The sequence below is a fragment of the Dermacentor variabilis genome, chromosome 3 (assembly GCF_050947875.1).
Source record: "Dermacentor variabilis isolate Ectoservices chromosome 3, ASM5094787v1, whole genome shotgun sequence".
Taxonomy (NCBI): domain Eukaryota; kingdom Metazoa; phylum Arthropoda; class Arachnida; order Ixodida; family Ixodidae; genus Dermacentor; species Dermacentor variabilis.
This window is the reverse complement of record NC_134570.1, coordinates 231,626,062-231,639,370: the sequence shown is the minus strand read 5'-3', so window position 1 is coordinate 231,639,370 and position 13,309 is coordinate 231,626,062. Positions and strand designations below refer to the sequence as shown.

Here is a 13,309-nt window from a genome sequence, read left to right as displayed (position 1 = left end):
ATCGTGCCTCCTTACCATCGGGCTTCACACCCTCAGCACGTTCAACCTCAGCTTTGTGGTGTTTAAAACAACCTCAAGTGTGTCTTACGGTTCCAGGGATAAGAAAGAAGACCGTCCTGCCTACCTTGGCCTTGAAGCAAGCAGCTCTGGATTGTTTGCACACTTTCTACTTTGATCGAGTCCACATATATACGGATGGTTCTTCCACTCAGACCAGCTCCACCAGCGCAGTGGTTATACCATCACGATCACTAAGCATCCAATACAAGATTTCTCACTTGACAACATCGACCGGTTCGGAGCTTGTTGCCCTCCGAGGTGCCGTTGATTATATTAATAACCAACCGGTTAATCGGTGGGCAATGTCCTGCGATTCAAAGGCGGCCTTACAATGTCTCCTGTCATCTCTTCATCGCGGGTCATGTGAACAACTTGTGTCGGAGATGCGAGAAATGCACCATCACATGATCATGAAAGGACACGACGTCGTGTTTCAGTGGCTGCCTGGTCATTGCGGTATCTCCGGCAACGACCTCGCTGACGAAGCTGCTAGGAAAGCCCACGAAGGAGCAACCCTCGTTTCTGTACCTTTATTGCGGACCGACGCAGCCCAACACTTAGGCAAGCTAGCGCACTCTTTTGACATTGGAAAAGTGGCACACACCTGAATTCACTCAACATCGATTGCATTCCCTCGATCCCTCTATGCAACTGCGGCTGTTACCAGGTCTTCTGCGAAATGAGGAAACAGTGCTGTGCCGCTTACGTTTGGGCGTCGCATTCACCAGTGCATATGCATTTTTGAATGGAATGGCTGATAGCGCCGAGTGCAATGCCTGCGGTGTCGAGGAAACCATAGAACACCTAATGTGCTACTGCCCATCTTTTGAAGATGAAAGGCAAGACCTCTGCAGAGCTCTCAATCAGCTAGATGGAAAGCCGTTCATCTTGAACAAGATCTTGGGACCATGGCCTTGCATATCGCAGCTACAAAAGGCCACAAAAGCGCTGCTGCGATATTTGAAAGATACCGGATTGAGTCAGCGTCTGTGATCCAGACTGAGTGACCGACTGATATCCCCAGTGGACTTTCTCTTCTTTTAATCTTTCCGTCCCCCTTTCCCCAGTGTAGGGTAGCCAACCGGGCTCAGTCCTGGTTAACCTCCCTACCTTTCATTTATCATTTTCTCTCTCTTTTCTTAATTCATGCCCTTTTTTTAATCGCACGAAAGCTACTGCACTAAGATAGTATACTAGTACATACTTAAAAGCACAATTTTATACTACGATAATAATCAATCATTCAAATTTTTATTGTAGTGCCCAGGAACAGCTAGAGAGCCTTTGTACTGGTGCACTTAACGAGCACTATGTGAGACAAAATGTAGAGAAAACATGAATGTAGTAGACAAAAAAAATGGAAGATAAGCAATTAGGGAAAAAAGGAAACGCGGAAAAGTAAAAGGGAGTTAATCCTACGTGATTATCTACAGATACACGAAACACAGGAAATGAACTGTGAAGTATGTTTTGGAGTCGAGTGTTATTAGCACAATCTTGTAACAAGCCCAGGCAACGAATGTGGAATGCTACCTGGTATACTGTTGCGGCACAAACAAGTGCATATGATGAAGAAGCTTTAAGGAATGTATAATGTCATGGACCACCTTATACAGGAACAAAAGGTGCGATTAATTAAGACTTGAATCCAGAGATGCGAGTTGAAGTATAATTGAGAAGGCTCAATTGTGGTCGCCAGAATGGCAAAAGTGGTGCTTGAAGATAGACATCAATTTATTCTGGATGCGTTCAATGAGGTCAGAATTAGATTTGCTCATTGCACCCCCCTCCTACAGAGGCATACTCTAGTAGTTGGAGGCACACAGCAGAATTTCAGAAACACAACAGGTGAGTGGAAATCGTGCAATATACGGCATGCAATTCCAAGAGCGTGAAGGGCATCTTGTGTAATTATCTATACGAAGAAAAGCTTAGCATTTTGTCGAAGTACACACCTAGATCTTTCATTTCATCCATCCTAAGGAGTGGAGCATCATGTAGAGTGTATCAAAATTTCACATGGTGCGTTTTGTGCATATAACTTAATGCCATAGTGTTGGAAGCATTTAAGAGTAATTATTGTTTCTGCACCAGTTTGAGAGAGAAAAAATGTCTTTTTGGAAGTCGATGCAGTGGTGAACACTGTTGACAGTCTGAAATAGTTTTAAGTTGTCGGCACACAAAGTCATGCTGTTCATTTATTAAAATGCTCTTAGCACTAACAGAAAGCGAGGAATCAAATATCGATTCAAACACCTGACGCACTGAAGAGGATAGATATAGGTCGGCAGTTAGTAACTGCACATCTAGCACCTGATTTGTGCATGGGCAATGTTCATGCTACCTTCCGAGTACTAGAAAAGGTACTAGACTTTAGGGAACTATTGAAGATGCTTGTGAGAACGAGGAACAAGTATGCTTCCATACGTCTTAAACCCTTTCAGACACCACTTTATCCCGTTCACTGAAAAGTTGCTTTCACCACATCTCTTGCATCCTCAGAATCGTAGAAAGTGTACAGCTGCAGCAAATATTAAGAATTTTCAATTGTTTAGCGAGTTTTGTCAAGTTTACAAAATTTTGACTCCATGCGAAAACTCACTGTTGTGGAAGCGTTAACTTGTTAATCAAACACATTCTGCGCAGATGCATTAGTAACTTGGTTTTGAGTAGATCTTTGTCCTGACTACAATTTATAGTATCGCAGCAAGAAACATTTTAGTAGGGGCTGAAGGCATACTGACTGCACAAAACAGTGATGACACCTTTTCACCTTCCCCACAATGCACTCACACCATCTACACTTTCCATAAGCAAAAAGTGAGATAAAAAATCAGTTACAGTTTCATTGACTCAGTATTTGCTGCTTCTGAAGCGGGCATCGAAGCAATCGTGGCATACGCTGCTACATGCATGGGTCTTGCGTGATGCAGGTCCTGCTATGTACTGCACACAGGGCACACGTTGCAAACAGATAATTTCTTTTTGCAGTGCTCAACTATAACGACACACTGACTCAAACATGACTGCGTTGTCACGTATGCTTCAGTGCGTCAGTGTTCTTGATTGCTACACGAGCGATTTATGCCCAACTAGCCCAAAAGACGGACGCACTAGAAATAAGTGAGTGAATGAGTACAGTGAACTTGTACTGAACTGGATTCACATGCCGAATAGAAGAGCGCAGTGTCAGCTGAAACAGGCGGCACGGCTGATTATGTAAGTACTTCCAACAGTTCGGCTACTAGTATATTTCGCTTTCGTTCGGAAGTTATCTTTACCACTGGAAACAGCGTAGCTTGCCCGTTAAACTTGAGTCAACCACGAAACCACGAAGGCACACGAAACACGCCGCGGTTGACCAACCCAACTTCCACACTGTTCATTCACCACATCACAGGTCACACGAAGTCAAGAGTGCCATATTTTAAATCACTGCAGCACCAAACGGACCTGAAAATTCATTTCCTTCGACAGAGTTTCTCAGGTGAGTTCGTTCACTCGCCAGTTTTACGAACTCGATGGACGCGCTAGGCCTACGCGTAACGTAAACAACATCGGCGATAGGCGAGTGTTGATTATCCAGACTTCGGAGCTCGTAAACATGTTTTGAGCACAACAAAATACACACACAACAAGCACGGACGTTGCGGTAATCGTGATTCGGTTGGCTGTTTTAGCAGACGATCGCACTGAGCCCGGCGGAACCCAGTGGGCAGGTTGGATTAGTCGGCGTCGTTCGAAGTCGCTTCGGATCCACGTCGCACTGCCACAACCCACGGTCGTCGGTCGGTTGATCGTGTCGTTGTCGGCCTACTTTTACAACACTGTCTTTCAGGAACACTGTCGCGCGCGTCGTGCGTCCAAAACACTCGGACGATCGTTGGTGCCGGCGTCTCCGCACGGTCGGCCATTACAGGCCTAGCAGCCGGAGGCTCCGCAGCCTCCGATTGGTTGACGCCTGCGAGGCGTCGCAGCCTCCCATTGGTGCACGCCGGCGCAGCTTCGCCGCGCGCCGGCAAACTTCTAGCATCGGCAGTAGACATAATCGCTGCGCGACGTTCCGCTTCAGCGAGTTCCCGACCGACGCTTTGACGCATTTGACCCTTCGGCGCGCGCCGAAGCTTTCCAGCGCGTGCCAGTGGTTGGGGCATAAGACTGCAAGAATATGATATCACTGTAACCTATAAGACCGGACGAAAACACTCTGATGCCGATTGCCTATCACGCGCCCCCATTGACTCGCTGCCGCAAGATGACGAAGATGACGACGCCTTCCTTGGCATTTCAAGCGCGGAAGACTACGCTGAACAGCAGCGAGCAGACCCGGAGTTGAAAAACCTCGTCGAGTATTTGGAAGGGCACACCGACATTGCCTCTAGGGCATTTAGGCGAGGATTGTCTTCCTTCTCGCTTCAAAACAACCTACTTGTAAAACAGAACTTATCACCAGTGCGCGCCAACTACCTTCTTGTTGTCCCGTCAGGACTGCGTTCAGAAGTACTGCACGCCCTGCATGATGGTGTGACCATTGGACACCTCTGATTTTCCCGGACACTATTGAGGATACAGGAAAGGTATTATTGGCCGCGCCTGACCGCCGACGTCGCCCGTTATGTCAGAAAATGCCGAGACTGACAGCGACGCAAGACACCACCGACAAGGCCAGCGGGATTACTACAGCCAATCGAGCCTCCTTGCCGACCATTCCAGCAGATCGGGATGGACTTGTTGGGGCCTTTTCCGACGTCAAAAACCGGAAATAAGTGGATCGTCGTGGCGACAGACCACCTCACCCGCTTCGCTGAAACTAAAGCACTGCCGAAAGGTAGCGCAGCCGAAGTGGCGAAATTCTTTGTCGAAAACATCCTCCTACGACATGGCGCCCCAGAAGTCCTCATTACCGACTGAGGAACGGCCTTTACAGCGGAGCTCACCCAAGCCATTCTGAACTACAGTCAGACAAGGCGCAGAAGGACAACGGCCTACCACCCGCAGACGAATGGTCTTACGGGTACCTGAATAATACCCTCGCAGACTTGCTAGCGATGTACGTCGACGTCGAACACAAGACCTGGGATGCCGTCCTGCCGTACGTAACATTCGCTTACGACACGGCGGTGCAAGAAACAACACAGATCACGCCGTTCAAGATGGTTTACGGCAGGAACCCGACGACGACGCTCGACGCCGTGCTGCCACACGTCACTGGCGAGGAGAATCTTGACGTCGCTACCTACCTCCAGCGCGGAAGAAGCCCGACAGCCGACACTACAACCTCCGACGACGCTACGTCGAGTACCAGCCCGGCGACCGTGTTTCGGTATGCACCCCGCTACGCCGACGAGGACTCAGTGAGAAACTACTGCGACGCCATTTCGGACCCTACAAGGTCATCCGACGTATTCGCGCACTGGACTATGAGGTCGTGCCAGACGGCATTTCGCATTCACAGCGGCGCCGCGCACGATCTGAAGTGGTTCACGTAACCTCCTTATTTTGTTGTTTTCTTTGCTACGAGTCCTTTCTTTATTACTTTCGTTTGTTCGCAGCATCGGGTCGATGCTTTTTAAGAGGGGGGTATTGACACGTGTACTTATCCTCATCGGGCGACTACGTTTCGTCGCCTAACAAGTGTTATCGCACAGCGTGGGACGCGCCTGCATGTAGCCGAAGTTTCTGGAAAGTTATCGATGCTTCTATACGCTGTCGTTGTCACCGAACCTAGTGTTATCTGATTTAATCGCCTGACGCGAATAGTGTAGAACTTTGTGGAAGGCACGCGGGTCTCAAAGATTAGTCTGGAACATTCGACGACTGCTGTATAATATGTGGCTCGTGGTCCTTACCTCTCATCTGCCGTGTACCGCAAGGGAGTATTCCTCGCCCTCTAATGTTCAATGCTTACATCAATGGTATCGTGAACACAGGCACTACTGTTAAGTACCTAATATAAGGAGACGATTCAACAATACTTGTTTATGATATGAACTTGAATAATTTAATACCCAAATCTAACGTGCTTTAGGAAATTCCCTGGTGGTCAAGAACGGATCCACTTAACCTAACATAAATACAACTGAGGCTATTATATTTCGTGCTAAAAATAAATCAGTCATATCACCAGGCTTTAAGATTTGATTCGCATCCAGTTGATATTGTTGATACGCATAAAATGCTTGGGGCTTACTTTTCGTCGAACTTAAATTAGGATGCCCCCGTTAACTGCTTCTGTATGAAAATCTTATCTGTAACAGCAGTCGTGTGTCGCTGCCGTAATCTGCTGCCGCTCATGGCCAAACATCATACATATCTCGCGTTGTTTATCTTACATTTAAATATTTGTGCCTGGCACAACAACAAAAACAAACATATTTGAAACTCTTGTTCAACACAAAAAATATTATCCGCTATTTCGGGAACACAATAGGTTATATATCGGGAACACAATAGGTTAGTTAAACCCCTGCAAAGCGTTATAGGGTTCATTGTCATACGGGTTCACAACATATACCCATGTCGTTTGTTGAACGCACTCTACTTTTGCAACAGAGAAGAAATAAGTTTCTTTACAGACTTCTCATGTCTAGAGCGTCGTAATAATCGAGTACCCTACAAAAGGCACCCATACATGGTCGTAGCTCGGCTTCGTACAACCTACAACTTTGGCATACAGCTTCCCAGCAACGCTAAGCCCGTATGAAAATACAACCAGTTGAAGTAAAAGACAGTTATGGTCATACATTTGTTCCATTGTGTGCTAGAAAAGGCTTAGGTGTCTCTAAATGATAACGGCTACACTGTTTGCAAATTATTCATAACATTTTCTACATGGTCAGTGTTCTGGCGCGACTTGTATATCTGTTGTACGTGTAATTTGTATATACATTTCCTGGTTCGTTGGAAATATAAGTGCGCGTGGGTGATTTATGAATGTCTTGTATTATGTATTGTATTCGGCTTGTGTTCATTTTATCTTTGTCGTGGCTTATTTATAATCTCAACCCACGCACTTAGTACAGCTGCTGCCATGTAACGGTCACCTGGACCCGGTCAAGCCGTTCTCACTGCTTTTATTTAGCCCAGCGGACCCTCTAGCGTATTGTCTGGTAAATTAATCTTAATTTAGAAATTTTCAAAAACAGATACAAAAAAGGAATGAAAGAAAAAGAAAGCTTTGAGATCTGTGACCTCACACCGACGTACAGTCACTGGGGTTTCATAGCAAGGATTAAAATGAAACTTGGGTGTTAATTTTGTTCACGAATAATAGACATATATGGCGAAATGAGCAATAATAGAGTCCTCAAAGTCTGCTTTATCACAGTATACCAGTTTAATATTTCTTTATAGTGTCCCTTTAAGAATTTTTTTCATTGCGCTTCCATGACGCCGCTTGATGAGACTAAATCAAAGAAAGACACGAGCAGAGTAAAAGGTTTCTAACAAATCATGCTAGTGCATTCGTCTATTGTGTTTTGGCTTTCAATTTCTATATTTGCTCCGCTAGAAAAACATGCAGGTGGTGCTTTCCAGAAGGTATCAGAATTTGTATACTAGGTTCGCGTTATGATAGGCATGTAATCCGCAACATTGACGCATTCAGTGCGTATTGAAAAGAAGCTAAGCCTTCTCACCTGGCCTCCCCGCATGTAGACAGCCGGGTACAGTGGGTCCTTGGGGGAGCCAAACTCGTCGAAGACTCCGTACCGCAGGTGAGCCCACTCGTGCACCACCAGGTAGTCTGCGCAGATCGATAGAGCACCCTAAGGTGGTTACATAGCGTCACTTGTCCGACACTAAATTAACCGCCTCTACATGGATGCGAGGGCATCGCGGGTCGCATTTGTTACCGCATCATGGTAATTCTCAGCGACAGCCTCTACATGTGGCGCATCGCCCGTAACCTGCTTCTCTGAGTGCGTTACGAATACACCAGCTTTTAGACGCACCGCCATAGACTTACCCGTCTGCAACTGTTGTTGTTGAAAGAAAGCCCTGGTCAAGGTTTATTTTCAAAAGAACATCAGCTTAAGATATAAGACGTAAAATCAATGTGCTATAGCTGGGCCGCTTCTTTTTTCTTTTATTGCGACAGCAGTCATACGGAAACTCCGAGTGCATTTTTGCCGTCGCCGTGAGGTTCAGTCCAAGCACGACAACACCGTCACCGCGTGTCGGATGCTGTATGCACGAGTGAAAGCACGCGAAAGAAGCCGACAATCGTGGCTCAATATGGCGCCCGCGAAGAAGAAATCGGCGAGCAAACGCGCCGTCTTCCGTTGCATGAAAGGCCGTGGGGGGACAGGACGGAGTGGGGGGCGTTGTTCTCCGGCACCTGCTGCGCATTTCGTGACTAGCCGCAAGCGTACCTGACGATCGCCTCTAAATCTCGCGCGCCATATATGGAGGTACGCGGGGAGGCAGCAAGTGTGTACACTCTTTAACAAAATTACGCCCTTCGAGTCCTATCTTGCCACCCAACGATAATCGTCATCTGTCTTCCGATTTTCCTTTCTTTTAGGCTGCGAGCCTGGTACTTCCAAGTCACGAACAGCAGGAGTGTTTGCAGCGCGACAAAGCATTCTCGACAGGAAAGTAGCGAGCGCAGCGTTTTCAAGGAAGGAAACGCAAGCAAGACAGATGACGGTTACTGTTTTGTCGCAAGAAAGGAACCAAAGGGTGTGCATTTGTTTAACAGTGTAGGTTTTAAGTGTGCATGCGCACGCCGAATCTTGAAAAATATCTGCAGGCGGCTCAACCCTTTGTGTGCGCTGTGTTTTCGCCGCTCTTGCGCTGAAGCGATAGATTGCATGACCATTTCGCTTCGCCGCTGCAGCAGCGCTTACTCACGCCAGCGTCTAGCGTTTTACAATGTGTGTCCGCGCTCACCGAGCGTCACGTGTTAATTTTGGCTGCTTGTGCTGGCACCATGCTTGGTCATTCAGTTAGTAATCGAATGTTTCCACATTCCCAGGCCAATAAAACTACTATACTTACCTCGCGTAGCGATGTGCTAATTTGCTATCACAGCCCATGTTTCGCGTTATGGGCGAAAGTGCTACTTTTTTACAGCATCCTAGAAACGTGTTCTACCTGGCCACATGAAACGAGCAAGTGTTTTCCCCTATTTAAAAGCGGAACAGCGTCAAAACAAGGTAACTACCGCCTAATACCCGGACTTTATTTCTTAGCAAAACCACTGGATATGCATGTTCTCGATGCAATGAACAGGCTTGTTCTTAAGCACAACTTTTTATCTCCTTCCCAGTACGCCTTTATTTCAGGCAGCGGTACAAAAAAAAAACATTTTGAAACGTCGAATTTTTCCACGAAACAATTGAACATCGAGTGGCCTGTGAACTCTTTTTGGGTCTAGCAAAGGCATTTGCCTCAGTTGACGACTGCATGCTATGCAGTAAGCTTGACACCTATGTCGTTCAGGGACATTTGCCAGCTTTGCATATTAGCTATTTTTTATTTGGTTTCAAATTATATGTTTGAATGATGTGCACAGCACACCGCGCCATCTCACACCAGTAACACCGCTGGGTTTAGTGCTCTCACCGTGGTTATTTACCTTATTCATATGTGACATATACGTTTGTAACTGTCTAAATAATTAAGAACCATCTGTTCCATCGTCCAAAATACGTGTCTTCCTGGAATCATCATCGATACAATGATGGTGTCCCAGCGAGCTGCACCAATGCCTACTTGAACTATTTTTACCACGCGCTGCGAATGAGTCGAACTACCTTCCTGTCGCAATCGTTGCCATCTCTGAAGCCACTAATTTGCTCATTGGTCACTATTTTGGTTGTCGGTAAAGTTCATCATGAATCCCTTGCCACTTTTAGCGCAGATGCTTCCGTTTCCGACGACATGGACGGCCAGTGCAACGGAAGGATCCCGTTGTCTAATCGTCCCTGTGCGTCTTACGGAGACTAGGCAGAGGAAGTTTCGTACCGGATCGACATCAGATTGTCGACCCTGCCTCCTTCTACGTCATCGTCAACTACACACAAAAGAAGAAGCTCGGGCTTGAATTTCTTTAGTGTGCATGTCGGCTGGCCATCGGTCAAGTTCATCATCAATTCCTTGCTACTCTTCACGCATATGCTTCGGTTTGCCACGACATGTACGGCCAGCACCATGGAAAGATTCTACTGTCTAATCGTCCCTGTGCGTCTTGACGCAGACTGCGCAGGGGAACTTTCGCAACGGATCGACATCGCCGCGTCCACACCGCATCTTTCTACGTCATCGTTTGCTCCTTACATTAGAAGAAGCCCGCGCTTGAGTTTCTTTCGTGGACATGTCGGCTGGCCGTTGGTCAAGGTCATCAAAAACTCCTTCCTACTCTTCACGCAGATGCTTCTGTTTGCAGCGACAGGGACGACCTTTGGAACGGAAGGATTCCACTGCCAAATCGTGCCTGTGCGTCTCCACGGATACTGCAACGAGGAACTTTCGTACCAGATCGACACCACCATGTCGGCACCGCCACCTACTATTTCATCATCCGCTACGTACAAAAAGAAGCCCGGGCTTGAATTCCTTTGGTGGGCGCGTCGACTGGGCATCGGTCAAGTTCATCAAGATGTGCTTGCTACCCTTCACACACATTCTTCTGTTTGCAACGACATGGACGGCCAGTGCAATGGAAGGAATCTGCTGTCTAATCGTCTCTGTGCGTATTGACGGACACTGCGCACATGTGCTTTCGTACCGGATCTTCGTCAACGTGTCGACACCGCCCCCTTCTCCTTCATCGCCCGCTCCGTTAAAAGAAACCCGCGCTTTAATTGCTTCAGTGGGCACACCGGCTGGTTTTCGGTCAAGTTCAACATGAATCGCTTGCTACTTTTCAAACAGATAGTTCTGTTTGCGACAGATATGGACGACGAGTACAACGGAAGGAACCCGGTGTCTAATCGTCCCTGTGTGTCTTGATTGAGACTGCAAAGAGGAAGTTTTGTACGCGATCGACATCATCATGTCGGCACTGCCCCTTACTATTTCATCATCCGCTCCGTACAAAATGAAGCCCGGGCTTGAATTTCTTTGGTGGGCACATCGGCTGGCCGGTGAAGTTCACCATGAATCGCTTGCTAGTTTCACCAGATGCTTCTGTTTGCAACGACTTGGATGGCAAACGCAATGGAAAGATTCTGCTGTCTAATCGTCCCTGTGCATCTTCATGGAGACTGCACATAGGAGCTTTCGTACTGGATCGACATCCCGGTGTCGACACGGCCCCCTTCTAAGTCATCGCCCACACCTTACAATACAAGAAGCCCGCCCTTTGAATAATTTTAGTTAGCACGTCGGCAAGCCGTTGGTCAAGTTGATCTTGAATCTTTTGCCACTTTTCAAGCAGACGCTTTTGTTTGCGACCACATGGATGCCCAGCGCAAGGGAAGGATCCCGGTGTCTAACCGTTTCTTTGCGTCTTGATGGAGACTGCGCTGAGGAACTTTCGTAACTGATCGACATCACCATGTCGGCACTGCCCCCTACTATTTCATCGTACGCTTCGCGCACAAGAAGCCCCTGCTTGAATTTCTTTAGTGGGCATTTCGGTTGCCCGTCGTACAAGTTCATCATGAAGCCCTGGCTACTTTTCACCTAGATTCTTCTTTTTGGGACAACGTGGACGGCCAGTGCAACGGAAGGATTCCGCTGTCTAATCGTCCCTGTGTTTCTTGACGGAGACTGAGCAGATGAAGTTTCGTACCGGATCGACATCACCGTGTCAGCACCACCCCCTTCTACTATACTGCAGGGGCCGCTCCGTGTACGAAAGACGGCGTTTACATTTCTTTAGTAGGCACGTCGGGTGACCGTCGGTCAAGATAAAGATCTGCTTGCTACTCTTCACGCAGATGCTTCTGTTTGCAACGACATGGACGGCCAGCGCAATGTAAAGATTCTGCTGTCTAATCGTCCCTAAGCGTCTTGACGCAGTCTGAGCAGGGGATAGGAGGAGGAATAAATTTTTATTGCACAACTAGGACTTTTTGATGGGCGGGCCTAAGCCTCCCATGAAGGCACGTCGAGGGCTTGCCTCGTCGCCGCTTCACGGGCGTGCTGGGTCGCCCAGGTTTGGTCGTTGAGGGCGGAGCTCCGCAGAGCCTCATGCAACCTCGACGAGAGAGTCATGATGTTAGTCTGTGTGTACTGTGCTGGGCACTCCCACAGCATATGCGGAAGCGCAGCCGGGTGAATGCCACAGCACCGACAGTTGGGGGTACTGTAGACGTCTGGAAATATAAGGTGGAGGCGGGCGGGTGAAGATTACGTGTTTGTTTGTAGTAGACGCAGGGTGGTAGCCTACGCCCGGCTGAACTTGGGGTGAGGCTGGGGGAAGGTTCGGCGACTGAGGTAAAAGGCCTTCACGAGATCGTTATAAGTTGTCATATTGTCCTTGGTGCCCAACTCATCCCCAGTGACTCCGGCGTGGTTGACTAGGCCTCGCGCAATGGAGTGGGTGACCTCGTTGATATTGGGGAGGTGTGGGTGGACAGGGCCCAAATGGGCCGGGATCCATGTTAGGGAGACTATGCAGTCTTTGGAGTGTGGTGCCTGGCAGAGGATGCGAAGAGCTTAGGGAGAAATGCGGCGTTTGCTGAAGTTAGTGACGGCTGAGCGAGAGTCACACACGATGGTGTGACAGGTGGGATCTAGAGTGGCCAGGGCGATGGCCACTTCTTCAGCCGCCTTGGCAGTAGGGTTAGTGACGCTAAAGGCGTGGTGCAGGACTCCATCGCGTGTGGCGACAGCCACAAATCGTGTGCCATGGGAATATTGGGCTGCATCAACAAATGTGATACCTGGTACGTGAGCAAGGGCTTTCATTATAGCTCCGGCCTGAGCTTGGCGCCGGACTCTGTTATATTCAGGGTGCATGTTTCTAGGGATAGGGTCTATGTAGATCAAGCTACGGACGTCGGTCGGGATCGGTTGTTTGGGCCCTGTTTCTGATGGTAGGTGAAGCCAAGCGTGCCTAGAATAAAGCGTCCCGTTTCAGCAAGGGTGAGCCGTTCAAGCTGAGAGCGTTGTTGGGCTTCAATGAGTTCGCAAAGGTGGTTGTGAACTCCCAGTTGGCTGAAGAGTTCCGTGCTGGTGCAACGCGGGAGGCCAAGTGCTTGCTTGTAGACCCCTTGTATGAGGGTGTCGAGCTTGTTTTGCTCAGCGTGGTACCAGTTGAGGTACGCAGCAACTTAGGTAATGGGACATATGACAA

At 48.1% G+C, this 13,309-nt stretch overlaps 1 protein-coding gene across 6 annotated transcripts in view; it reads right to left on the bottom strand.

Moving 5' to 3' along the window:
* Positions 1-13,309, bottom strand: part of LOC142576703 (calcium-activated chloride channel regulator 1-like) — a 388,135-nt gene that overhangs the window by 311,335 nt on the left and 63,491 nt on the right. For all 6 annotated transcript variants that reach the window (XM_075686951.1, XM_075686954.1, XM_075686953.1 and 3 more), the window contains exon 3: positions 7,698-7,804. In XM_075686951.1, the coding sequence (XP_075543066.1) occupies positions 7,698-7,804 (107 nt within the window). The remainder of the gene's footprint in view (positions 1-7,697; positions 7,805-13,309) is intronic.